Below are 27674 nucleotides of genomic sequence, written 5' to 3' on the forward strand. Positions count from 1 at the left end.
TGGGGAAAATGGAAGCTGGAAGGGCATTCCAGATCTTTACGGTGCGAATCAGAACGATGCGAAGCGCTTCGTACGCGTCCATGGTACACTCTTAGAGACTTGATTAATTGGAGAGAAGTTTGATAAAAATTGCTTGCGTATGCCTCTAATCGAACACCATATGCAAGCCACCGAGTATTTTAAAGCAACTTGTCTCACCCAGACAGCTGTTACGAGTATTTGCTAGCAGTGTTATTTACATCTGTTTTATGTACAGACGTCAAAGGTCCAACGCCGACTTATGACCGTAGTCAGTGTTAGAAACGTTATGTAATTGGACGTTGATTTGTTAACGCGCTTAGTTGGATGGTCTTGAATGGAATTTATTGCGAGTTAGCGTCGCTGCTGACCGGCGATTATGCTTGTTTTATACTCAGTCTGTTACTTTGTGACATCGGTAAGTACCTATTTATACTTATAATAAAACTGTAACTTGAAGATTTCTGTACATTTAATATATTCAAAATAAATTTTGATCGGGGGATGCTTTACAATCGATACTGAGTCCAAAACATTTAATTGCTTAAATAAAAACGAACATAGTTCCTAAATATAAGGAGATTCGTGCGGGGAATCAAACTTAGTCCCCACAAAAGGGGGGCTGCAGCTATAGCCACTAGTCTATCACCGGTTCACTAGGCTGTCACTGCTTCATTCCAATATTTCTGGCTTTAGTCTTATAATTATTGAAATAAAGCCTATATTACTTATGAATAAAATAGCCTTGTACAATTTTAAATTTTATCAATAAACAAACAATAAAATCTTTCCCTACTTATAATATTAGTACCTACATGCCTATAGCTGAAAGGAAAACCGTTACAGAACCAATGTTAATAGACACCAGACCGTCCTTAGTGTGCGCACGACTAACATAATTATCGCCTGCGCTTATGCTGTTGATTTTATGTCAAAGTCAATGTACGCGCCATATAAGGTCAGTACAGCGTAGGTCATGATTATCATTATGTGACGACTGTTTATGGGTGTAGGTTTATAGGGGTATAAATCATTCGGACATAAAATCAAATCACTAATTCTTTATTCAAATAACCCTACCTCAAGCTCTGGTTGGAACGTTAATATTTTATTCTTAGTTATATTTTGTTCTTACGAGATGATGAAACTAGCGGCATATACTTTGTATAACTTCATAAACTTTCATCAGCTACTCGACACTATACCCAAGCCCACCGCATGGCATTCCTAATTCAAAGATTGCCTAGCAGAGATCGCTATTAAGCGATAAGGCAGCCTCTTATATTCTACTTATTTCTTTATGTTTCTGTTTTTATTATATTTTTGTATATTTTAATGTTGTGGTGTACAATAAAGAGTTAAATAATAATTGTAATCGCAATGTCCGCTCGCGTTATACATCGTTTGATTGGTTATTTGTAGCGTGACGTTAAATATCCTATAACCTAAAGAATTTCACTTTTACACGAAAAGAAAACCATTGTTTGCATTAGATGCAATGCTACATAATGCAATACAATGCAATGAGATTATAACCATGTTCAACGGCCTACCTTAAATTAATATTCTCAGATCCGGTCATTAAAAGCTGATCTGTTTTTGTAGCTTCTTTAACGTCTTCAATTAAGAAAACTTTTATAACCAATGTATCAACACAAAGATCAAATAGTGAGCCAACCAAATAGGCCGCACTATCTATACAAAGAGATTAATTCCACAATAAAGGAATGTGGACATTGTCTCGCCGGATATTTGTCGGTCTGAGCTGGTACAGAGTTATTAAGAATAAACAACGGAGATCGAAGCGTACGTTTTTGGCACCACATCACGACCAGTTACACTTCATTGGACTATTTATACGATAGATTGACGATTATACAGACATTAGTGTATGTTCAGAATATTAAGTTGACAAGGTGCCTGTTTGTGTCACAAAATTTATTTCTGTGGTGCTGTGTTTCAAATATTTTTGAAATTCTACTTCTTTTGGCGCGTTAGGGAAAAATGGTGAGGGTAAAAAATTTTTACGATGTGCCCGTCAATTTTTTCGATGTGCACCCTGAAGTTAGCTATAAGGTTTGACAGTGTTAACTTTAATTGTCAAACTTGGTCGTCCATAATAAGTGTGTATATTAATTGTATTTACTAAATGACCATTCCTTTAATTATGTAGAATTTTTTTTTGTGTTATTTAAATAAACTTTATTTGATTAGATAATGCTTTATAATAAAACTTTCAATGTATTAAATTCCTTTTTCTATTGTCAGTGTCGTTCTTTCTGCAATGCCGAAAAATAATTTTTTTTTAAAGATTTTTATCTTGAAGTGTAACTTCTAACGAGTGTACATAAGTACACACACGTTTTTTTTTGTGCTGAGGGTTGAAGTTTTAGAAGTGCAATGTTTCGTGTGATAATTATTTCTGATGAATAAATGAATTTCTCTGGCTGAGGCTAGTTACTAACCTATCAACAAAGACGTGACGCCAATTGATTTAGCGTTGAAGTCTGTTTGAGTTGTCTTACCTATATAGAACGTATTACATGGTAGCCGGTAGGCCCCGGATGACACTTCTATATTGAAGACTCAATCATCATTATCATTATCAACTCATTATCGACCCGCTACAAGGAACAAGACTCCTCTCAGAATGAGAAGGGTTAAGGCCGTAGACCACTGCGCTGGTGATTTGCGGATTGGTAGCCATATACGGCTTTGAAATATCATGGAGAACTTTCAGGCATGCTGCAGGCTGAAATTGAAAGGGGAAATTTTAATTTTTTTTTTAATAAAACCACAAGTTATCCCTTGACTGCAATCTCACCTGCTAAGTTATGATGCAATCTAAGATGGTAAAGGGCCAGCAATCGGCTTTTTTGTCTCAAGGGTGGTAACTAGTCACGGCCGCAAACTCCTACCGGACCCGACCAGAGAAAATTCAGATATTATAAATTTTCAAATTTCCCCTGCCTGGGATCGAACCCGGCCCTCCCACTTAAAACCACAGGAAGGTGGTCAAAACACCATTCGTAAAAAAAAAAAATACAAATACGTCCATAAATGGCGGAGTTATTACCGAACATACATAAATAAAAACGTCTATTTATGTATGTTTCTCTATTCTTGACTCCTCTCCCTGTTTGAAGCAAGTTGTTTAAAAAGAGCAAATTTATTAATGAGCAAACTCTATCTGTGCAGCAGTTAATTATAAAGCAAACTGACACACAGCCAGTAATCCAAGTGAGCTATCACTGCCTCATTAAACAACTGACCATCCTCGCCAAAGAATCCGCAGCACCGAGAATAGGCACCGAGCCACATTTATGAATTCCCAATATAAATTACCGTTTCGGAACCGAAAGAAGCTAGCTAACTATAGGCCTGATAAGAAAGCTCATATATAAAAAATACGTAGTCTTCCACGAATCTCCGTATCTCGCTCTCGACGCTCAATATCGCATAGATTTAGATCCGTTCAGAAAGTAAATCTACCATTATCTAGATAACGATTAGTTATCGATTCCATTTTTAAATTTATTGCATTTGGTAGGAGCTCGACCTCACTTTCGGGGTGCCGAGTTCGAATCCCACGAAAGCACGCACCTCTTAAGTCTTACTTTACTTAGGACATACGTTTTAAGTAATTCAAATATAACTTGCTTCTACGATGAAGGAAAACATCGTGAGGAAACCAGCATGCCTGAGAGTTCGGCATTATGTTCCCAAAGGTGTGTGGACCCCTTCTCATTGTGGGAGGTGTGTGGACCCCTTGTCATTGTGGGAGGTGTGTGGATCCCTTCTCAATGTACCCTCTACGCACGTTTCGCTCCGAAACCGGAGAATCCTCAGATGTTAACTTTGCAATTAATAATTGTAACATAACAATTGCCGAGGATCTGTTTGGTGTGGAGTATACGGATTGAAGAAATTATAAATTACACCATACAGATTCTCCTGCTGTTCGCGGAGTATAGCAAATTAAGCTTAATTGTCATAATATAATATGGATTTCCGCAAAGTAACGCCTGCTTCTATCCAATGCATAAAATCATTCTACAACCCGTAATTTACGCAGGTAAAAACGTGGAGCATATAAAACCAATGAATAACAAATACCTAAATTAAACAGCTCTATCGAATTAATTATTCATTCAAAACAAATAACAATTGTATTACATGTTAACAATGTTGACAAATAGGTGATAGACCTCTTAACCCCAAACAAATACTTCATTGGTATACTAATCACTTGCATGTTGCATTTAATAGTTAATTACTGACGACGGATAGGTACTTAGTCCACCAATCCTCACTGGGCCAGCATGGTGGACTACGGCGTTAACCCTCTTCTCATTGTGGGAGGAGACCCGTGCCCTGAAGTGGCCTGATAACGGTTTGATATGATGATGATGATGATAATAACGGATTTATTATTTTCATAGAAGCAGTAGTGGTGACTTCGTAGAAAACATTAGTCAGTTTTAATATGTTTTCACATATGACCTTAATAAATATTTATTTTTTAATCTTTCTTTAAATGTTATGGAAAATATAGGTACCTAGCTAGTGGGTCTTTGAAAAAATAAACTTGAAACTTGGTGTGACCTTAATCCCAAATTATATAAATAGACCAAGCTGTGTGTGCAATAGTCAGTGCTGTGCACATCATACATGCACAATAGCACTGCCTACCCAAATGATTGTATATAGGTTGTATTGGAAGGATTTTTTTCTATTATATGATGTATATCTGCATTATTCATACCGGGCCGAAGAATCTGTTCACGCCACTGGCAATAGTGTCCTTTAAATATAATTATGGCGTATGTAAATTCATTTAATCTTTGATCATCATACACCACACCACACATACATTCCAAAATGATATAAAGATTAAAGAAATCCTAAATTGCACCGTGCAGACTTGCCTGGTTAACGCTAATTATAGCAAATTATGCTTTATGACCATTATAGTCCAGTATATACCAAGTAATCTTCTAATAAACATTTTATGAGCTTAAAAAGGGGCGGTAATGCTACGATCTTTAGAGGCCTCAGACTTAACATAGTGTTAAACGAGACAGGGTTAGCCAGCCATAACTTTGTCTCGGATTTATTCTTACTTAAGTCCGAGCACACACACATTGACAGCCGATTGGCGCAGTCGGCAGTGACCCTGTTTTCTGTGTCCAAGGCCGTGGGTTCAATTCCCACAACTGGAAAAATGTTTGTGTGATAAGCATGAATGTTTTTCAGTGTCTGGATGTTTAACTGTATATTATAAGTGTGTGTAATACAAATAAATAAAAATATTCATCAACTATCTTAGTACTCATACCACAAGCTACGCTTACATTGGGGCTAAATGGCGATGTGCGTATTGTCATAGTATATTTATTTATTTATTTATCTCAATCTACCTACCAGACTATCTTTCTAATAAAAGAGTTCTGTACTTTGAAAACCACTAAATTATACACCCTTTAAATAAACATAAAAATAGTTTTAGGTATCACATTTCATAACATAGCTAAAAAGTCAAATTCAAAACCTCTTCCTTTAAGTGCGTAAGTGGGTCGATGGACAGTCGCTACATCGTTGTTTCTTCTTTAGTCTTGGCATCGCTGATGTAACTATGAATATGTAAATAAGGAAGGAACGTAAATAATATCCGGACTAGGTACATAATGTTCTCACCGGTGTTGATATTTACTTTAAACAGTGATGATGCATTACCTGGAACGAAAACAGAAAATTAAATAAAACAAACAGAAAATTAAATAAAACAAACAGAAAATTAAATAAAACATCGTTACATACTCGTACACAATATAGCAAGTACTTTAAAATTTCGGACTTCATTATCTTCAGCCTATCTAAGTCCGACAAGTGAGCAAAGTCCTCTTATCTCATAAAGGAGAAAGAGTGATTTGGAACAAATACGCAAAAATCTACCTTAATGCGTTTGAGCAGGGATTCCACAGTTTAAACGCGTTAAGACGCTGAGTATTCTAAAATAAGGTTCAAACAACATAAAGTAAAATAATATTTAAGAAAATCTTCACAGCTAATAAATAAGTGTTATTCTTGACCAAATTTTTAACTAAATGGTTATCATAGGTTGGCAGGTACACGATTAAAGAAATTGATCGACACAAAAGAATTAACAAGTTACCAACGCAAGTTTTCTTAGTTATAAATAAAAATTTTTGGATAAAATAATTCTTTTATATTTCTATATACCGACATTATTGATTACTTTTGTTATGTATGATTTCTTATAGGAGAACTATAAATTTTAAAAAAATAGGTGTGAATGTATAAGTGATTTCCGGTTCTGTGTATGTGCATCACACGTAGATTTATTACCTATCATGTTTTAGTTTTTAAAGTTCTGAAATTCAATTCAGTTATGTCACGCTCTTAGGAACGGGTTACGGCAAAACGCAACCATAACAAGACGAACGACATTATAACAACAGTTATTTGGCAACAACAAACAACAATTGCAGTCGATTCTGGGGCATTCCATCACGCGTCGACCCGCGGCGATCCGACCAGCAACGGTTCGACAGACAAACGACGAAAATTCCAAATAGCCCTTTGAGAATTTCGCCAGATGTTGCGAGCAGTGATTGCATAGCTCGACTTTTTGTTACTGTTACGTTTTCGGGTTACGACGATTAAGAAATACCTGTTAAAAAGTAGGTGTATGACAAGAAGAAAGTTAAAGCAAATTAAGTGAAAAATAAAAGATAAATTTGATAACCTCCTAAACTTAAACGCGGTAAAAAGTATCCTATATCAGTCTTCAAATACTATACTATAAATAAATACTATAGTATTCTATTATGCAATAAAAGTTCAAAATAACTATGAAGCGTCGAAAATGTAACACTTTTAAATCTTGCATTAATTGCTAGATGTATTTCAGGGATATTTTGTTTTTTCTTCAGGACAGAACCATTTGCAGGATTCAAGGTATACCTACATATTATCGAGAAATTCGTAATTGTAATTCTTTACCACTTTCTTACCCATGTAAGAAACCAACAAACACACACCCTGTTTCTTGGTTTTTTACCTATCTTCGCATTTATAATAATAGTATGGATTTATATTGTATATCGTGTACAGTCATGACCGCTTACGAATACATTTATGAAAGAGCTCGTTTATTCTTAAACAAAGCGACCAAACATGTTAGACCCAGAAGTATGCCTGGAGCGTCAGAAACAACAAAATTGACCCAAAGAATTCAGAAATGGTAAATATATAAGATCGGTGAAATTGTACGAGCAAATTGCAGCGAATTGAACAAAACCTCTCAATTCTGCATCAAAAGACAGCTGAACCGGAACACATGGGCGCAGGAGACAACGGCCCGAGGTGATCATGAAACGCTATTTCAAATAAGGCGCTAAATTAAAGATATACTCGATCAAGGGAAACAGTGTCTGGGAAAGTAATGGGTAAGAAGCTTTGACACTGTTTTCACTTCTAATATCGTAAGTAGTATCAGTTTTGCGTTTTGTATCCACTTCAATAAACATGGTTATATAAGTCATTTCAACTTCCGTAACTGTAATTTTACATAGAGACATATATATTTATGAACTTTTTATGTGTCTATAGTACCCCATAGAATTTTAATGGCCGAATTGCAATATAAGAGAGAGAGAGAGAAAAAAATAAATTTGTTGATGGAAAGAATTAGACCAATCTGATGATGGGAAGACGATGTTAAAATATGAAATTTATAATGAATTATAGTAATTACACCGAGGCGTGATTGCTAGCTAAACTACGAAATGGTAAAGAAGCTAAACTACGAAATGATAACGCAGATACACACCGTTGAACCGAGTAACTGTAGCGATTAATCGTTAACACATACTAATAGCCACTACTGACGGCAGGAAAACCGTATGGTGTCCGATCAGTGAGATCATTCTGTAAGATTCAATCAAGATGGAAAAGATATTTTCTAAAATTTAGAATTACAGAAAATTTCTTTGCAGTGTAAACCTATACATGAAACTCAGATCTGGAAGAGTTAGTATTCTATAGATTTATTAAAGAGATCCTTAGAATCTTCACTTAGCTAAATAATACCTTTTAGCGCGTGCATATTTCTTAGTGTCCAGGGGAAAACATGTTCTAATGCGGACATAGCTATACCTACTATGCTCACATTAGTGTCCTATACATGTTTCTATACTAAGTCAATTATCAATAATATGCTGAAAAAGAAGATCTAGCATAAGTGCAGCACAAAATATGACCCACTTACAGAACTTGGTTCAACATCTATGTAACTCAACTTTAATTACAGCACTCTAACTTGTGCATTGATATAGAGTCGTAGAGATATGACAACACACACTTATCAACAAACTAAACTGTACAATTATAAGATACTTGGTGAAATTTTAATGATACACCAATGGTACACGGTCATACATTCACAAACTGTTATGACGTGAGACGTCGTCAATTTGTTAAAGTGACAGTGATGAACTTGGAAAAGTTAATATCGTAACGGTAAATAGTTTAACCCATAATTGGCATCCAGCCTGCGTCTTTGGTGACCTGCAAACTTGCATCATAGGTACTTGTGGCCAATCACAAGCTTTAGCCGATACCATCGCGTTTTGTGATTGGTCGTAAAGTGCGCCACCGCCGACACGGGTTGGAAGGTTTAGTTTAATTGTTTACCAATTAACTCCAATCTTATATATTATAATCTTTTAAACTATTTTGTTCATCACCGATTATAAAATTATTGACCGATTGTTGTTGTCTACAAGAAGAAAAAACCAATGCTGGAGTGGAAACTGGCACAAGAAAGCATAGTTTTGGTAGATCGGGGGGGGGGGGGGGGGGGGGGGGAGAGTCCACACTAAGTGGAAAGACGGCATAAAAAGAGGTTTAGGGAGTCGCTACATACAAGTAGCATTAAGAAAACCCTTAAAAATATTACCAGCGGTAGACGTCCTGCGATTCAGATGATGTTATAGTGTAGTAAGCAACACATTGTAAAGGAATTTAAAATATTCCAGAATATGACAGGAAGTCTCGCAACTTGATGCAAAGCAATTTAGTCATAAGTAAACAGTTATAATGCAAACGTAAGTTATTGAGTGGATACACTATAATTCCAGATAAGTATTAAACATATTTATATTATCGATATATCTATTCTGGACTTAACTTTGATTATTTCCTCAACTACCCGACACTTATCGCTTTATGCCTTGACCTTTAACAAACAAGTAATTGAAAAATTGTAACGTTCAATGATAGTTCTTATTTAGAAACAATAAAAGTCATTTCAGCGATTAAGTATAAAGTTACTGGCGCAATGTCGTAGGTTAATTAAAATTTATTGAACGCTACCGTTGCATAGCGAATAATGTAAACAAATTACACGCAATGAGTACTGCAATTTAGTATTTAATTAAATATAATGGCCTTAAAATTACAGATAGTAATTGTTATAAATTTACCTAGACAGACCGGCAGAGAATGTGTTGGTGAAAGACATTTAAACGTTATATTTTAGTCCAAACAGGTCCGAGAGCAGTATTAAATTGGTAGGTATATATCAGTTTTGCGCGCGTTCAATTTAAAAATGGAGTAAGTAAGGAATAATCTCCATCGTAAAACACTGTGTACTCTTGTGACTCCCAGGTTACTGCCTCTGGAATAGTAGTATAATACGGACTAAAATCCTTCATTCTTATGAGAAAGGAGACCAGTTTGCCCAACATATCATTAGATTATCGTCATTCACCTAGGAAGATGATTATTTATACTAATATTATAAATATTCAAAGGTATGTCTGTTTCAAATATATATTACTTAGCTTGCATCCTACAATATATATATATATATCATACGGACATATTTTATATTATGCCCTTTATCCAGGTAGCCCCTTCTTACCGTAAAAGGAGACCTGTGCTCTATAGTGGGCCGGTAATGGGTTGATGTGATGATGATCAAGGGAAAAAATGCGGGTAGCGTTCCCAGGAATATAAAAATATAGCCCACTAGCAGACCCTATAACGCGTTGCTGTGGTTTTCTTGTATTTCGTTCAATTATTAGTAAGTACTAAACAAATAATTCGCAATGAAATAATATTGCAACTATACATTGAGATATAAACTATGCTATCTTTTAAATTCGGAACTTAAAAGAAGTTAAGACAAAAGTTAAAATCGGTTCAGTAGTTTCAGAGGTCATACCTGACAAAGATTTTGACACTGGAATTATATACAATAGATATGTTACAAGTACGAGGCTTAACAGTCTAACAGATTTTGGCTATTATTTGCACAGAGCTTGCATCCTGAAGGCAAACGCAGGTCACTTTTTGGCCTACGTTTTTTTAAATAACCGAATACTTAAATCGCGGAATAATTCGCTAACGTGAAATGATGACATCGAGTTAACGCGTCTTTCCCCGAAAACGCCACATGTCAAGATGTCTGATGTCATACCTAGCGATAGATTATTGCTTGCGTTTGAAGATCGCTTGTAATTATCGTTGTAAAAATGTAGAGTGGGCTTAGCTACACGTGGGTCGGAAATAGTTGGCACTACTTCTAGCGAAAGATAAGTATCGATTAATTTTTATTCGTCTAGCAGGCTGGCTAGGTACTCAATTAGTAACCTTTTATAAGGGGAATATAAAGTCCATTTTGATGAAGTTGATGCCCAAATTTTTTACGTAGAAATGCCCTGTCATTTCAACTACTATGTCTCTATTTTCATTAAGACGGGTATAATTATGATATTTCTACCAGACTGTGTTCTAAGCACCTACTTTGTATTAACTAGCTTTTTACGGGATTCACATAATCCTCCAAGATGCGGTGATAGCCCAGTGGGTAGGAGTTCGACTTCACTTTCGGGGGACCAAGTTCGAATCTCAGCACGCATCTCCAAGTTTTCTAAGTAATGTGCGTTTTAAGTAATAAAAATATCACTTGCTTCAATGGTGAAGGAAAACATCGTGAGGAAACTTGCATACCTGAGAGTTCTACATAATGTTCTGGTGTGTGGAGTCCACCAATCCGCACTGGGCCAGCGTAGTGGACTACTGCCTTAACCCCTTTTCATTGTAGGAGGAGACCTGTGCGCTATAGTGGGCCGGTACTGGGTTGATATGATAATCATGAACGTCCCACAGCTCTTCAAGGCAGCACAAGTCTTCTTTCCCAAAGGAGGAAGGTTTTAGGGCATACGCCACCAGGCTACACCAATGCGGGTTGGCGAGCTGAATTATTAATATAACATGTGAGTACTAACTGAGGACTGAAGTGACGGCTCAACGTGCTTTCTTCGGACCTGGAAGTAGGCACATTCCTAAATAGGGGCTGGTGGGTACTTTTTCTCTTTACGTGATCCATAGTTGAACACTAACAACTAAAACAACGAGGATATTGTAGAATTCTCACTAACATTTTTAATGAACATTAATGAACAAAAACTCGAGCGATCGGTTCGGAAAGAAACATTTAAGTAGGTGCGTACGTACGATAAACTGCTCAAATGAGAAGTCTTTCTAAAATCTCGTTTAAGCTTATTTTAAACAACCTATAAAAACTTTGAATGTTGGCGCAGGGTATGAACAAAGCTGTGATAAAAACGTTGCCGTCACGACAGCGTAGGGAGGGAGTTAATTAAAGGATACGAGAGTGGCCCGTGAGAACAAACAGAACGCATTCAAACAGCCCGCGTCCGTGACCTTGACTTGATACACCGTTTTATTAAATCAGAGGAGTGTAGGGATGTAACCCAATCTGATATCGATAAAAATATATATAGAATATTTCTTTTAAATAGTATTAGTTGTCTACCAAGCAGATGTTTTGCTCTTTGATGGTTTTATTGTAAAACCATCGCCTATTAACTGAGCAACACGTCACAGGGCGTGCAATGAACGCGTCCCACATAGTGCCGATCTGTGTACATTAACTTGAGGAGTAGGTGTGAAGCCTCATGGTCCTGTTATTACACGGGCAGCCACGCCCTTCAGACAAAGCACAGTATAAGTAGCAATAATTTAATATCCTTTATCAAGATTTTCGGGTTTTAATAGAATATAGTATGATGGTATCAGGACAACCTGCAGGGAAATTGACGGCGTCATAACAAAGTACGTAATCGTTTAGTTGTCATCACAATAACTTAAAAAAAAAAAGGAAAAAAGATTAATAGATAAAAAAAAATTTAAGAAGATTACGTATTTACTTATTTTCCGGGTTACTTATGTTATTAGGTCAGGTTCCGCTAATACGTGAACTTGCCAATTGAATACGTAAGGAACATTTTATGCGATTTAAAAATAATGTTCGTAAATACGGCATAGATTTAAAAAAAACTACAGCTCTTCCTACAGTTACGGCTATAGTTTACGAACTATCGATATCTTATAGACATCACTAAACCACCGAAAAACGTGCTTTCTCGTCCGCTCGGCATCGACGAGACGAGAATCGCCCAAAATGCGAACGAAACCAAGAAACGTTACAAAACTGGCCGCAAACTGGATCATTGGCCACAGGAGGTAATGAAAAAAAAAACTAAAAACTTGGCGGGAATTGTGTAAGGTTTCGGACTCGTTCGAGTTCAACGGGAAAGTTAGCGCAAAATCACAGGCGGGACTTTTAGTTTAAAAACATTTTGCGTGTCGGCGGCACTGGTAGGAAATTTTTAACTATTTGTACGCGATAAGCCTATACAAGATTCAACTTCACGGGAATCTACATATTATTAGAAAGTTAAAGCTAACGTCGACCTAGTGGTTGTATGTAGTTAATATACATTCGTGTAAGATCAAGTGGTTCCAACGCATTACTAAACAGGCCTTTTACAAATGTTATGATGGCATCCTCGGTGACCGGACTAAGAACTTAACCATTATTTTGCCCGGGGCAAAGAAACGAACCCAGGACATCGTGATTCATAGTTGAATATGCTCATCACTAAACCAACGAGACAGTAGCATAATAAACACATCGCCAAGTTGCCTTAAAGTAAGCGTAGCTTGTGTTATGGATACGTACTTAAACGACTGATGAATATTTTCGTAAATAATATATATAAATACTTGTAATATACATAAAAAATAAAAATAAAAAATAGTGCAATAGTTTAAATAAAAATAATTCTTTGACCGTATTTGAGCCGCGGCACGCACCAATTACTTTTCAAGACAACATATTAGTCTTTATAAACAAAAAGTGGATATAAACAGTCGACTTACAAGAAATGGTCATAAATTAGTGACATCTGCATATCGTCTGCGAAAGGTGCAGAAGTCATTAGTGGGATTGAGTATATGCTTTTATAATATGATTCCTAAGGTAATTTTGGACCTACCAATGCATAAGTTTAAAGAATGTTTTAAAACACATTTATTACAGCGAGGTTATTATACAATTGATGAATTTCTTCATGACAAGGTTGCTTGGAAGCATCCGGCTCCGCTTTCATCTCTCACAAGATAGAAAAATGAATTTTAAATGTAAAATGTAAATTGTTGATATTGGAATAGAGCAACTGCTGAGTTTCTTGCCGGCTTCTTCTCGGTAGAATCTGCCTTCCGAACCGGTGGTAGAGTCACTACACACAGACAGACTTGTCGTTTCAAAAGTGCTTATATTAGGCCTACTTGAAATAAATGAATTTTGAATTTGGAATTTTGGCGCGTGCAGTCTAAAAATCCGCATTCGGCCAGCGTGGTAGACTACGGCCTAAACCGCTCTCATTCTGAGAGAAATACCTACCTGTGGTATAGTGGGCCGGTAGTGGGTTGATGATGATGATGACTGTAAATCTTAGAATAAACGTAACTAGAGTAAGTTCTTTATTAATTATCTTTATTTGCACTGACTGACTGTGCACCGTGTTTGTGCATTCAAAATGCACAGAGACGCAACTTTTTGTCGAGAGAAATATCGCTAATGTGGTCTTACTCTACCCTGGTTCGACGGTTTCTCACTCCTCTGTTTCATAAATACGTTGACATAGCGTTCATTAATTATATGTTTTTTCTCACAACTTCTGCAATGTCTGCATCTATCATTGTTCTTTATCTGCTGGTCTTTCTGACCTTTGAATTGCGTAAAAATGATAAATTCACACAAGGGCCGGTTATGCTGACTGGTATCTACATTAGAAGTCAGAAAAATTAGAAACTAGTTGTTCCGCGGTTTCGTGGAGACCCTATCACTAAGACTCTGCTGTCCGTCCGTTTGTCACCAGGCTGTACCTCATGAAACGAGATAGTATGACGGTTGAAGTATATCTGTTGCAGATCTAACAAGAAATACTAAAACGCAGAATAAAATAAATAAGTAAGTAACGAGATTTTTTTTGCCATTTGTATAGATAATGTTACGGAACCCCTCGTGCGCGGCGGTGCCGATAACCATTTACTTTTCCGGACAAAACGTGTTCTTTATCCGGATGCAAAATTTCGCCAAGATCGGCTAAGCTAGAAGCCGTAAAAATGTATCAAAGGTTTTCATTAAATCCCCCGGAAGCATTTGCCGGATTGTATCCTACGATAACACATATTAAAATTGTTAAGTATGTTTAAAACATAATGTATCTAATAATCTACAGTGAACAGTTTACCTTAAGGTAATCCCTTTTTTGACGCTAGCAAATGCATTTACACGTCGCTCACGCAAGCGAGGAAATTCCTTAGCTGTTTCCGGTATTAATCTATCTATCTATGTGAAACTCACTTTCTAAGAGGCCCGAATACCACAAAAAAAAAGAAAAAGCAACATTTTTCTTTGATGATTTGCTCCGGACTATCGTATAGTCGTAAGATAACGTTATATAGCCTCCTCAATACATCGACTATCCAACACAACAAGATTTTCCCAATTCGGCAAAGAAGTTACTGAGATTAGCGCCTTCAACCAAACAAACTCTTCAGCTTTATAATATTAGTATGATAAAGATATGGCAGTGGATTTATACAAGCTGATGATGGCCGCAAAATGAATATGTTACATATTGCTTGTAAACCCCACTTATCTACTTTCTCAAAGCTAAATATGTAACCATATTTACAGCCTCTTCCTGCCGTTTTATATTTACTGAGACTTTTATTTGGACATAATTTACACGAACACGAGTTTCGAGAAACAATTCGATTGATTCTGATTCGAAAAATGATCGATTAAATTGCCTGTTAAATTGAACTAATAAGGACATTCACTTTTTAAATTGACTCCCAAAGTTTGCGACAGTCAAAATGTGTAACGATCTTGAAACTTTTAAAAACGTGCTCGCTTTTAGGTTATGCGCGCGATTATCGAATCGTGTTTCGAAATATCGATATGTATTCGTATTATCGATAATTTTATTACCTTTAAACACCTTATCTGTGGTAAATATGGCACCTCGTAACTTATCGTCTTTTGACTTCTTTTCGTGATCGTAAATTTTTTTTTAAGTTGCAGTGAAACATTTAAGGTGTGTGAAAAAAAGACTATATCATATGCCACTTTAGACTAAAATATTTAAGTTTTTTCAATAAGAGGCTAGTCAAATAATGCTCAGAAACCAACCAACCTAACACGGTATTTTAAAAGTATTTAAAGAGAAAATTAAATGTTCACCTACATAAAGGTCTAAGAATGATTCTTAGACCTATATCCTAGTGGTAATTCTCTTGTATTTTATATAATGTGGTATATATATTGACACTAGGCAGTGGTTAGGGATAGAGTAATAAATATTGTTATTAGGTTACCATAACATTGAACAACCAGACAAAAAAATAATCATCTCTTCATTTAATAATGGCGGCTCACGCAACATTTCCTCCGTTTGATCGAAATATCCTACATAGTGTACATTACCCTACCAGTGTCTCTATCTAATGTTTAGATCGATACAATTTGATGAGCAATATTAACTCATTTGATGGGGTGGAGTAAAAAATATCTGTAGAAATAAATGACACAGTATCATCTAACGTGAAGTAAGTATTTCCTCATCATCAATTAAAACTTTGAGATAAAATGAAAAATACAATTTGTGGACACTATTTTAATTATAACTTATTTGTAGGTACTGACATTTCCTCTGAACCTAGGTAAAAACACTTGTCAAACTCGAAATTTAATTTATGATAAACTTGACGAATGTAATAATACAAAAAATAAATAAAATGCTAAATGCAATGTTTTACCTATTTTATTTACTGGAATAGAATCCGGTCACGATCTTAAACAAAGCTTTACAAGAAAGACCCTAAATATACCTACTGATTGAGTGACCAATACAAGACCTTCGACTGAAATACAGATAAAGAGAGATATTATTGACTTACTTTTGTTAACCTTGACGGTTAAGTATTAATGGGCATTATCGTTACCAATCCCTACAGATCGAAATGTCACGGTCCAATTATTATTAATAATAATAACATTGTTTTTAACTGCCTATATATGCTTTTTATCGACAGCTACAAACGTTAATGTGCAATCTTTGTTTATAGTTGTATAATATTAATTAATTTGAATCGCATTTATTAATTCTACTACTTTATAAAGACCACCGACGTCTTCTTTTGCAATATTTTAATATTGTATCACTTTTATGGAGTTGAGGTAATCAATTATATCGTAACTACATTTTATAAATACAATTTATTGCTATTTTTTTCTCTTAATTTTTTAAGAGTCGTACTACCATCGCTTAAAGCATTGTCATTTAAATTTTGTTGACCTCTTGTTTCAGAATTATAATTCTTATTTTAGGAGTGTCAAGATATTTCATATTAAACAGTAATTTTAAAATAATGCTGCTTTAGGCGATGGCTATTAGTCCACTGATAATGAAATTTGTTTAGATGCAATGACTCGATATATGTCTGTTTTTCTAATGAGTCTGTGTATTTAAATATCACTTAAATTTTACCAGGATGTGTTATAAATCATCATCTGTTTAAAATACAGAAACTATTTAAAGTAGTGTAAAATCTGACATCTCGCCATTATTGAAATCAAATGGAATTGGAATGAATTTTACATAGATGCTATCAATTCGAATAACATTATATAATTTGTTATTGATCTATTAATAACAGATAACACTATTTAAATAAAGTTATCTAATAGTGATACAATAACAATAATGCTCATGTAAGTACTAAGAATACTACTGCGAGAGGAACGAAATGAGAGTATTTTATAGAGCAACCATCGATCAATGGAAACAATACGAACATTCGCAAATCACCACAAGACGAACGATTTGTTGTCCCTTTGTGACGTCAATTGGCAGACCTGCACGCGTTGCGTAAAGTTGTGCTAAACAAGGAATGCCAGGTGTAAAAATAATCAGCTGGTAGAAAGAGAGCCCAAGAAATACACATTGTTTCAAAACACAAAACTTTATAACAAAATCTTTGGTTAGTATAGTAACTAACCTAACAGGAACCTATTGAATTTCAATTTTCACTTTTATGTTTTTAAAAGGCTTCCTGTATAAATGGATTAGAGATTTGTATACAACAGAATTTCATTTAAATATTTTTCAAATGCTCCCTGTAGAAAAGCTAGTATATATACTTTTAGCCTTGCCAGTGAAGTAATGATAAGAGATTGGTGTGCCACAGAATTGGCACCAAGTTCTACTTTATTAAGAAAGCTTTAAAAAAAACTATAACATTTATTTAAAACCGTTAATTACAACATGGAATCTGTGATAATAAATAATTTATAGCGTTCCCATTTCTGATGTCGATATACATCTAACAGTAACATTTGAGTGGATGTATAAGTAGGGCACTGGTATAACATGCATAATTTTAGCTGATAAGAATCAGCAATATAATCCTAATATCCGCACTATAATTAAGCAATATTTTCAAATAGTTGTCTTATTTAAAGCCCCGTTCTTAAACCACCACATTAAGATCACACAAATGTACGCCCACATTTAATTTAAGCAATTTGATATTAAATAAATTCTTTAAAATTTAATATTCAGTTATTTCTTTTAGAAGAAATTTAACACCAACTAAAAAAAATTAAATTAATTTTATTTTGACCAAAAGACAAAGAGCGTATCCAATCAAATGTCGTCGCACTTTGTAATGATATTCACTCTAATGATTTGAATCTCTCTCTTCTAATTATAGTGTTACTCAGCTGATTTGCGTGCTTCGATTTTAAGAGCTCACACCCATCTAGTATGTCCCATTGTAATTTCATTAACTTCAGTTAAGTAATTTTTAACTAGCGCCTAAAAATCTTACAAAATCGTTGAACAACTCGTCCGCGTTCATTAATGGTTTTTACAAATTCCGTGGGAACCGTTTGTTTTCCTGGGATACGAAATAGCGTATGTTGACTTTTCCGACCTTTCCGACTGGTTGCTTGGTTATGGCGTAAAGTAAGGACAAACAAACAAATAAACAAACACACTGTCGCATTAGTATGGACTATGGATTCTTCCGTTCAATCATAGGAAAGTTTATTTTTTTTTTATTCCATTTCGAGAAAAATACGCGGACTCACTAGACCAGTCAGTCGGTTTCAGGAATGCAAGAGATTCTTTCCATCTGTGATTTCAAAAGTGTAATCAGAACTAAAAGCCCAAGATAGGTAAACACGAGGCAATCCGCTTAATTGCTGGCTTCAAATGATTGCACTTAAGGTTACACTATCCGCGCATTTTCCCTACAAACCTAATGGATGAACATATTACTGTTTTTGTACTAGCCTTTCTTATCTATAACACTAAACCAACTACTTTGTAAATATATATATCTACTACGTCATACATCCTAAGTGTTTTGAAAAAAACATTTTACTGTTGCCCTTGATCGTTAAAACATCTCTATTTAAACCCAAAATGTGTGAAGCCGGCAAACCAGAAAATACAACCGTTTATTTATTTACTTACCCTATTCGAAGCTTAACTTAAATGTATAAGCTTGAAATAACGCGAACGGTACCTACAGTCAAATTAATGATGAGATTGTAATTTAGTTATTTTACAATTATTTTAGTTTGTTCTATAGATTAGTTTCCATAATTTTTTTACTACATAAAGTCGAAAGCGTAATCGTTTTCGGTCAATACATAGATAATGGAAGAATTAAAAAAGAGCTAGATATTTAACCGCGTTTGCAAATTACTTTGAGCTATTGGCTAGCGTACTCTTAAGTGTATTTGTTAGTTAGTTACACGCTTGTTAGTTACGAGTATTGCTTAACACTCAATTACGCTGAGATAAAAACATATTTCGAGTGGTTTTGCGTAACTTATTGAGGTTTTAAAAGTCCATCCAATAATATAAAGTGGTAGTTGCTGTCCATTAACTGTATTGTTAGTAGAGTAATGGTGCAGTTTCTACAATTTACTCATATCTATCATTCTCATAGGATAGAGTAAATTATTTTCCGTAAACGATAATTATCATAATATTTCAGTCGTAATACTAAACCGAGACGGACGCGACGGTTTGACAGGGCACGTTCTTAAATTATGTACTGAAATTTAATGATAATTTTTTAAGTTATGTTTTATAATAATGCAATGCAAGTATGTAGTGGGAATTTGCGTTATACATTCCTTAAACCTATCCAGTCTTAGCTATAAACCCTGGGTATTATCACAAGCATGTGCTGTATGGTGACGGCGAATCAGACTACGATCCCCCCCCCCCCCCCATTTGTCCTCTCCATGCGGTTGTTGATAAGGCGGTTAAGGAAATATAACGGAGATCGGCAGCAGCGTCCTCTGTACTACTGCTACTATTTACCTACTGCGATGACCAACCTGTTTGTCAAGCGTGGTTATATAGGGTAATAGGGTTGTCAAAAGTAAACACTTGGAATGTTTTGAATTCATTCGTATGGAAAAATAAATATGCTTCTTTTGATTTAATATGTTGATAGGGTGATTCCTTATGAAATATACTTATGCATCCTAAAAATTTATTTCGTAATTGGGTTACACGTTGTATGAAAGACTCCTTTGCCAATGGAATATTAATGATGATGATGATATAAAATGTACTAGTCAGGTTTCGGCCGTAGCTAGTTACTACAGTACCAACAAAGACGTTAAGCGATTTAGGGTTCCTGTATGACGACGGATATAAACCGATTATGGGGTATAGGTTAAATATAACTGCCATACTCCCTAACAGTTTAGCCCGCTACGATCTTAAACTGCATCATCATTTAGCACAAGGTGAGATTGCAGTCAGTCTGCTAACTAGTAGAAGAATCAAAGAAAACTTTAGGTACTATGTGACTTACCTGAATAGATTTTGTAGAGCGACTCGAGCAGCGCTTGCATCATCTTGAAAGATTTTTCGTAGCACTAGATATTACTATTAGATACAAGACTGAAACTAGAGCCTATGGATTTGTGTTATTTGATCAACCAGAACAGCATGACGTCATTATGTTGCGAATGTCATAATGTGAAGTGTTCATCTGTCAAACTGTAATGAATAAAACGTCTATAATTTTAAGTGACCCGCCTCTTTATAAAGCTCTTTAAATGTAAGGCCAAAATACACGATGCATCAAACAAACATGACATTTTATTAATGTTATTATCTTGGGGGGAGTTGAACGACCTTGTAATTGAGCAGACGGTGGCCAAATTGAAGCAACGGTATCACCAGCTGGATCGTTATCATCAATCAGATTTGCGTAACTATCTGTTAACAATTACTCTGTACACTTTTACACGCCACTGGATATGAAGAATGAGGGTAACAGTTAGAACGAAATGAAAATTGCTATTTAGTTTTAGACATATCTATATGCTTTCTAAACGGAGCATTAAGTCTATGTTGTGATAAAATTTAACAAATTTCTGCTCAGTTGAATCGTAATCGAATAGTGAATAACTATTGAAAGTTAAGAGCACTTCATCTTTTGTTACTCTCATTTGATTTTTATAAGGGGAAAGATGGAATCAGATGGTGGTGGAATATATGTCAGTCCATTTCAGGTATCGCTTGCAACAGCTGGATGGATCGTAATAGTCAATAATATTTGCCTAACTATCTGTCCGAAAGTACCTACTCTGTACATTTTTAGCACAGAGAATGCTGGTCACAATGTTAAAACAAAACGAAAAACTCTCCTGAATTAAAGAATTTTAACCATACACCTACTAAAAGATATGATCGAGTTGACGGCCAAAATTATGAAACGGAATGAACAGCTGGATTGATCGTTATTATAAATCAGATTTGTGTATCTCTACTCATACTATCACACAGCCACTAGACGCATTTAATAATAAGAACCGAGCAAAAATTTCTATTCAATTAAAAATCATAAAGGTGCCCTCTTTGGGCATTATTCATCGTTGGCATACCACTCCTAAAGTTTGTACAATTATAATTCAAGAGTTTCATAAGCCCTACGTTAACGCCTACTACAATGACAACACACTACTGACCAACTCGACATAATTGACATTAATATTAAAATGAATCTTATGAAAAAAACACGTAGGTGGCTGCTATTGAATAATTTAAATTTTATGTTAGCCTTATAAGGGTATCTTAATAGCACACCTTAATCCCATCCGTTTTATTTATTTTTATGATAAATTCATATTAGGTAACTACCGAAAATTAGTACTTAAGCGTTTTTGATTAAGGGTAGTTCCTAAAGTATAACGAAAGTTTTGTACGAATACTTATCATCTAACTTAAAGTAATTTTAGAAGAATAACTTAAGATACAAGATCGAGTCAAGTATTTAAAGGTTGATAAACAAAAAGTCGTTAAAGAACGTGCTGATAAAATAAATAATGTGAGGAAAAAGTACACTCGGTTGGTGAAAACTAACATTTCAAAATAGGCGCGCTAATAACATTGTACAGGTATCTAAATGTGAACGCTTATACGAATTCTATGAATTGTGAACTAAAATTAACCTCACATGAAACCTTACTTAAAGTTTTATAGTTCAAAGAACTTGAACATAATCTGAAAACATCACAATATTTTTATATATTCACACATTTTTATTATTCAGTCAGGGTCAGAAAGTGTGTTACAGTGGAAAGTAATATATCGATGTATGTGTAGAGTATGGATGATAACATTAGTGACATACTTGAGTGTCTCGATTTATTTATGGACATCTGCCTCGAAGTAATTTAAGTTGAAAGTAGAGTCAAATCCACGAACAGAATATACAAATTAATATCCAAAATATTTTGTTAAGATGAATGTGTTTTTAACATTCCAGCAAAATATAGCATTAAAACCGTTAGTTTTTAAAATATGACAGAGCCTTGATTGTTGGAAATAAGAGCTGGCATACTGAACATGAAAATTAAAATTTGTTATTCGAAATCTGAAAATGTCAAATGCTTTAAACAATATCATTGATTATGGAAAAGAACATTAAGATGCGTTCCTTATTTAGTTTAAAGATAAAGCTTTATTGCGAGATGTAGAAAACGCGAAACATATCACTGTAGCACTTAAACATTGACACACTCAACATCACTTAAGTCTGTTCAACATAAGGTCACATGTCATCCGTATACGCGCATGAGCTTAGCACGTAATTATCCATAGCGCGATAATAATCGCGGTAGGATTATCGATATAGACCATCGTTGGAGTGGATCACGACGGGCGTCCATCACGGCTGCGCGCCCGCGCCGTCCGCGGTCTGCCACACCGCCGCCGCCACTGGCGAACCGGGATTATTTATAAATCCACACAGACAAGGGGTCGTAGAATTTGCACAACGTGTGGTATGCCAATGTGCTCATGAATACATCAGGTCGCACCGGAAACAGAAATCCACGCTATGCCAGTTGAATCATCAAGTTCCTCTTTTGGAAGTTTATTTCACAAAAAGAACAGAACTTCATCTTTTACTTATCGACTCCTTATACAACAAAATATCGCAGACAACTAAATAAAGAATGCGGTAGTTATCTGTTAATTAAAGTCATCATCATTATTATCTAAACAGTTTTAAGTGACAATGTGGTGATAGCAAAGAAAAAACAACCGGCTTAGTTTGTTGTGGGCTTCTTCTTAGACCAGGGCGCGTTTGGAACCCTCGTAGCTTTAGAATTTAGTTATCGCCATTTAGTCACTTCTATGTTATATTTTACATGTAATGTACGCATCAAAAGTGCCATATATGTGCCTATTTGAATAAAGAAATATTTGAATTTAAATCTAAGGAGAGTAATTCATTTAATTTAGCTTATATAAATCAGTTACTGCTTGAACATTGAAGATATTTTTGAAAGGAGCAGTCTCATTGACATACTCGTACATGAGATATTTTATAAAAATTATGAATAATAAAACTGTTTCTTACTCCCTTTTCATAGGTTATAATTCTGTTATAAGAACATAATATTATAAAACCCATCCCAAATACTGAATACCTTGACCTAATACTTATCAACACCTCCTTTCCAAATACGTAATCAGGTAATATTTTACCTGTACGTTCAAAGCAGTCCCTCGCCACGCCGCCCACAGCAACAGGTGTACAGTACTCGTTCCTAAATCACTCTCATCCACCAACTACTACGTCATCATTTAAAGGTGGGCGAAAAGATTTTATAAATTAGTAGTCGAAAGATATTATGTAGTTTTTGTTTTCTATTATATCACTGAAAAGTTTTATTACGTATTTTCATAAGCCAGATGTTATTTATTGAATTCCAAGAATTGCTTCTTATTAATGAATCATCTACCATCAGAAACTTTTCCTAATTGGCACTGAGTAGCAATCAATAACACCTTGATTAAAAGATGTCTAAAAATAAAAATAAAATTGTACCTAGTCTAAAGTTACTCTGAAATGTAATGTTGAAACTGTTGAAATAAGAGGAAGTTTTTCGTTTCAAGTTCAAAACAAATGCATCCAAAATCGTGAAGGCATCAATTATAAACGTCTAAATAAAACTAATCACTAAGTGCGTATCATTGGTCCGCTGCGGTCTGTTCCAAAGAACACATCTCAAGAAGTAGGAGGGATTTCATTCAAATTTCAACAATACTAGATAGCCTCTGGAATGCCGCAAATGTTTGTAAGAGACAACCATAAGTAAGCTGCAACATAAGAAACGTGGAACCATTGGTAATATTTTAAAAATTATCAGTCAGTATCTTAAAACTGGGTCAACAGTTTGACAAGTACCGAGTAGAGTAGATATTTCAGCGGTAGGTGAAACTTTTTGGCACACGTCTTTAGGCGAAAAATATTGACATTCCAGGAGCTTAACATGTGAAATTCATTATATCGTAGAAGTATTTCTTTAACCGTTCGCATGGATACTTCTGTCTCGACCGGGTGCCATTCATTACTCACGTTACATTTCGAGTATTCTTGCACTACGGTTTTAGTTTGGTCCCGACCCTCGACAGCCGTTCATCTGACGTAGCAGTTTCATTGTAAGTTTTATTGCTCATAAAGCATTCTAAAATTTGTTCTAACAGTGAAATTTTGTATTTTAAGAATACCGGGAACGTAACAAATTTTAAGATATCGTTGATTTTTCACGCGAAAATATAGAATTTCTTGTGTAACAAAAGTATTCACATTATTCTTTCCGTGTCAAAATTTATCCGTTGGTATTTTCAGTAGCGTTTACGTACCTTTTGTTTATTAGTTCCACCATTGAAATGCGCAGGTGCTACAATTTATAGTTGTTTTATCTCTTGGTTTCTTTCTACTTTGTTTTGGATCAACAGGTAAACATTCTATGGACATGATAGTCCGCCCAATGTTTAGTTTTAGGCAACTACATATCTTTGTAAACAACACATCCGTCTAAATGTTTATTCAGTACAATAAACAAATATCTATTAGTTCTATCGTTACCTACATCAGCGATGTTCGGTTAAACATAATATACCTCTTTATGTAAGTTCTATTTGGACGTAAACAAATTGGTTATCTTTTCTATCGCTAACATCTTCATCTTTGTATATCTGCTACTTAAAACGCTATATTTTCGCTTACAAATTTTATATTCCTTTTTGCTTTTTTTTATTTTCTAGTATCCTAACTTCACTTAGTCTTTTAAAGTTTTTTGATACTTTAAATAAATGTACGATCGATCGTATCGATTAATATTTTTAGAGCCTTCTTATAAAATTACCTTTTTCTTGACTGTACATTATTTTCAAAATCTGTGAATGCGGTACAAATCTACAATTTGTCTACAAACTTCTAAGAAAGAAGGTTTTTATACTCTTAAGGAAGTAAGTTCCCAGTCTAAAATATCCACCCTTGAAACCTTCAAGAATGATTAAATACAAATCATGTAGGTACTTATCTCGCAATTAGGGTTTAAATAGAATGAGCGCGTAACGAACTCGTTATTTCCTGTAGCTCATAGTTCACACGTTCGTAAAATATTTCAACAAATGTCCCCATTTTAGTATTAGGGTCATATCAATTGTCCACGTACTCGTATATTAGGATGTATTCTGTTAACGCTGTTATCCTTATCTCTGGATATAGTAGTCTTAACACATATTTTAACTCAGCATGAATCATCCGATATGGTCTAGTGGCTAGGATACCTGGCTCTCACCCAGGAGGCTCGGGTTCGTTTCCCGGTATCGGAATTTTTTTTTATAATTTTATAGCAGAATTTTTCTTTTCGGAATTTTCTTTTTTAATCATACTTATTTATTTTTACATCATCATCATCAACATCATCGACAGCCTATTACAGTCCACTAATGGACTAAAGCGTGGTGATTATGGGCCTCTGGGGCCCATAATCACCACGCTTGGCAGGCGGGTTTGTGATCGCAGTAGATGGTAGAAGTAGCACAGACGACGCTGCTGCCCGCTTTCCGTAATATTCCCTTAGTCGCCTCGTGCGACACCCGCGGGAAGAAGAGGGGTGGTGACAATCTGCCGTCACCACACTTCACCGGCATTATTATACAAAAGCGGAACTAACGCAATTTCTACCAGTATACCTATATACACCCAATTAATAGCTTGTGTTACTGTAATTTTATCAAGTGGGTAAATAACAAAACTTTTGATAAATTCATATTTCCAGATCCAGATACCATATATAAATTGATTATGATTTTACAAATACCCTAATATAATTAATAATTAGGTAATAGATAGTTCGAGAAACAATTGAAATGATATTTGATTAAAAACAAATGTGCATGTCATTGAGCTGGTCGGTATTTCGATATAAATACGACTGCATACGACTCGAACGATGCAAAGATACCTCCCGTTGTCTTAGTCGTTATCAATTGACATGACCGGTTTTAACTTCAAAACGTTGCAAACCAAATCGCGCCCTAAAACGCTTCGTGGCTGTTTCTTGCATTTTTCCATTCACACTATTTTCCCATCATCATTAAGCCTATTGCAGTAAATTATGTAGTTCATGGTAGTAGTAGCACGGAGGAAGCTTCTATCAGTTCTCCGTTATATTCCCTTAGTCGCCTCGTACTACACCCGTGGGAAGAGGAGGTTTTGTGAAAACTGTATTCTGATCTGCCTTTACCACTCGGCACCCTGTCTTAAATTTTTCGTTGTCTCAATATTATTAAAAATAGCGAAAATCAGTAATAATCTCTCCATAGATAGTACATTTTTCTCGCAAATTTTACTTAATCGTATATATTTGATGACCACAGTCAGAAATATGGTAAAGAAAATCATATATTTTTTGAAGATGAACTTCTTTTGGCGCATCAGGGAAAAATTATGAGAGTAAATTTTTACGCGCACACCGCCGCAAAAGTTTAGTTAGCTATAGACATTTTAGTTTTTCAAAAAATGCTTTTACAGTGTTTTTATTGCATAAGGCTGCGGGCTCATTCCGGTGATTTAATGGATTCAATTGTACAAAAATGACAAATTTTAATGTTGAGTTAAAATTGGTTTTCCGATAATGAAATAACTAGATAACGCGTCATAACAAAACTTCCAATTTATTAAAATTTAATACCTTTTGTCTATTGTTATATATATATATATATATGGTATAGTTTTTCTTCAAACATAGAATAAGGCGAAAGATACAATATTTGAAAAGATGTTTTGATGTTTATCTTGTTTCGTCAAAGAAGTATAACTTCTAACGCGTGTACATGAGTACACACACGTTTTTGTTTTATAGTTGTGACGAACGTAGATTCAATCATCGTCTTAGTAGTTTGAACCTCCTTTAGGAATACTCAGCCTCTTAAATAGTTCGGATTCGAGCATAAGGGCATTCCACCCAGCTACGGGTGTTATGCTGCCACAATAGGTGCTAGGCATTTATTACCCATGAACGGCAAGTCATAAACAATTCCAAATAGACGTCCCTCCGCCCCGCTATGAACGAAACTACAGCTTTATCAGACGCGCATGGACGTTCTCAAACTTGTTCTACGGCCACTGAAAAGTGTTAATTTTATTAGTACGTATTTTTTTTAATATGCACAACCTGTCCTTTTGTTGTTATCCTTTTGTTTTCCTTATCCTAAGGTTGCCTGGCAGAAATCGCTACGAAGCGATAAGGCCGCCTTTTTTATACTGCTTATGTCTGTGTTTTTATTTGTGTGCAAATAAAGAGTATAAATAAATAAATGAATAAAATTTATTTATGTTACAGT

At 35.1% G+C, this 27674-nt stretch overlaps 1 protein-coding gene and 1 non-coding gene across 11 annotated transcripts in view; one reads left to right on the plus strand and one right to left on the minus strand.

Annotated features, from left to right (window-relative positions):
* Window positions 1-27674, minus strand: part of LOC120624456 (rho GTPase-activating protein 23) — a 497253-nt gene that overhangs the window by 434877 nt on the left and 34702 nt on the right. For 5 of the 10 annotated variants that reach the window (XM_039891012.1, XM_039891017.1, XM_039891016.1 and 2 more), the window contains exons 1-2: window positions 22159-22680; window positions 20332-20519 (exon numbers count right to left, since the gene is read on the minus strand). The exons of 1 other annotated variant lie outside the window; for it this stretch is intronic. In XM_039891012.1, coding sequence (XP_039746946.1) covers window positions 20332-20374 — 43 coding nt within the window. In that variant the 5' untranslated portion in view covers window positions 20375-20519; window positions 22159-22680. Of the gene's footprint in view, window positions 1-20331; window positions 20520-20657; window positions 21365-22158; window positions 22695-27674 lie in introns of those variants that run through there. 4 more of the 10 variants (XM_039891008.1, XM_039891011.1, XM_039891009.1 and 1 more) reach the window with 4 other exon arrangements.
* Window positions 25587-25658, plus strand: Trnae-cuc. The gene has a single exon. It is a non-coding gene; the product is annotated as a tRNA-Glu (tRNA).

The sequence above is a fragment of the Pararge aegeria genome, chromosome 6 (assembly GCF_905163445.1).
Source record: "Pararge aegeria chromosome 6, ilParAegt1.1, whole genome shotgun sequence".
In the NCBI taxonomy this organism is placed as follows: domain Eukaryota; kingdom Metazoa; phylum Arthropoda; class Insecta; order Lepidoptera; family Nymphalidae; genus Pararge; species Pararge aegeria.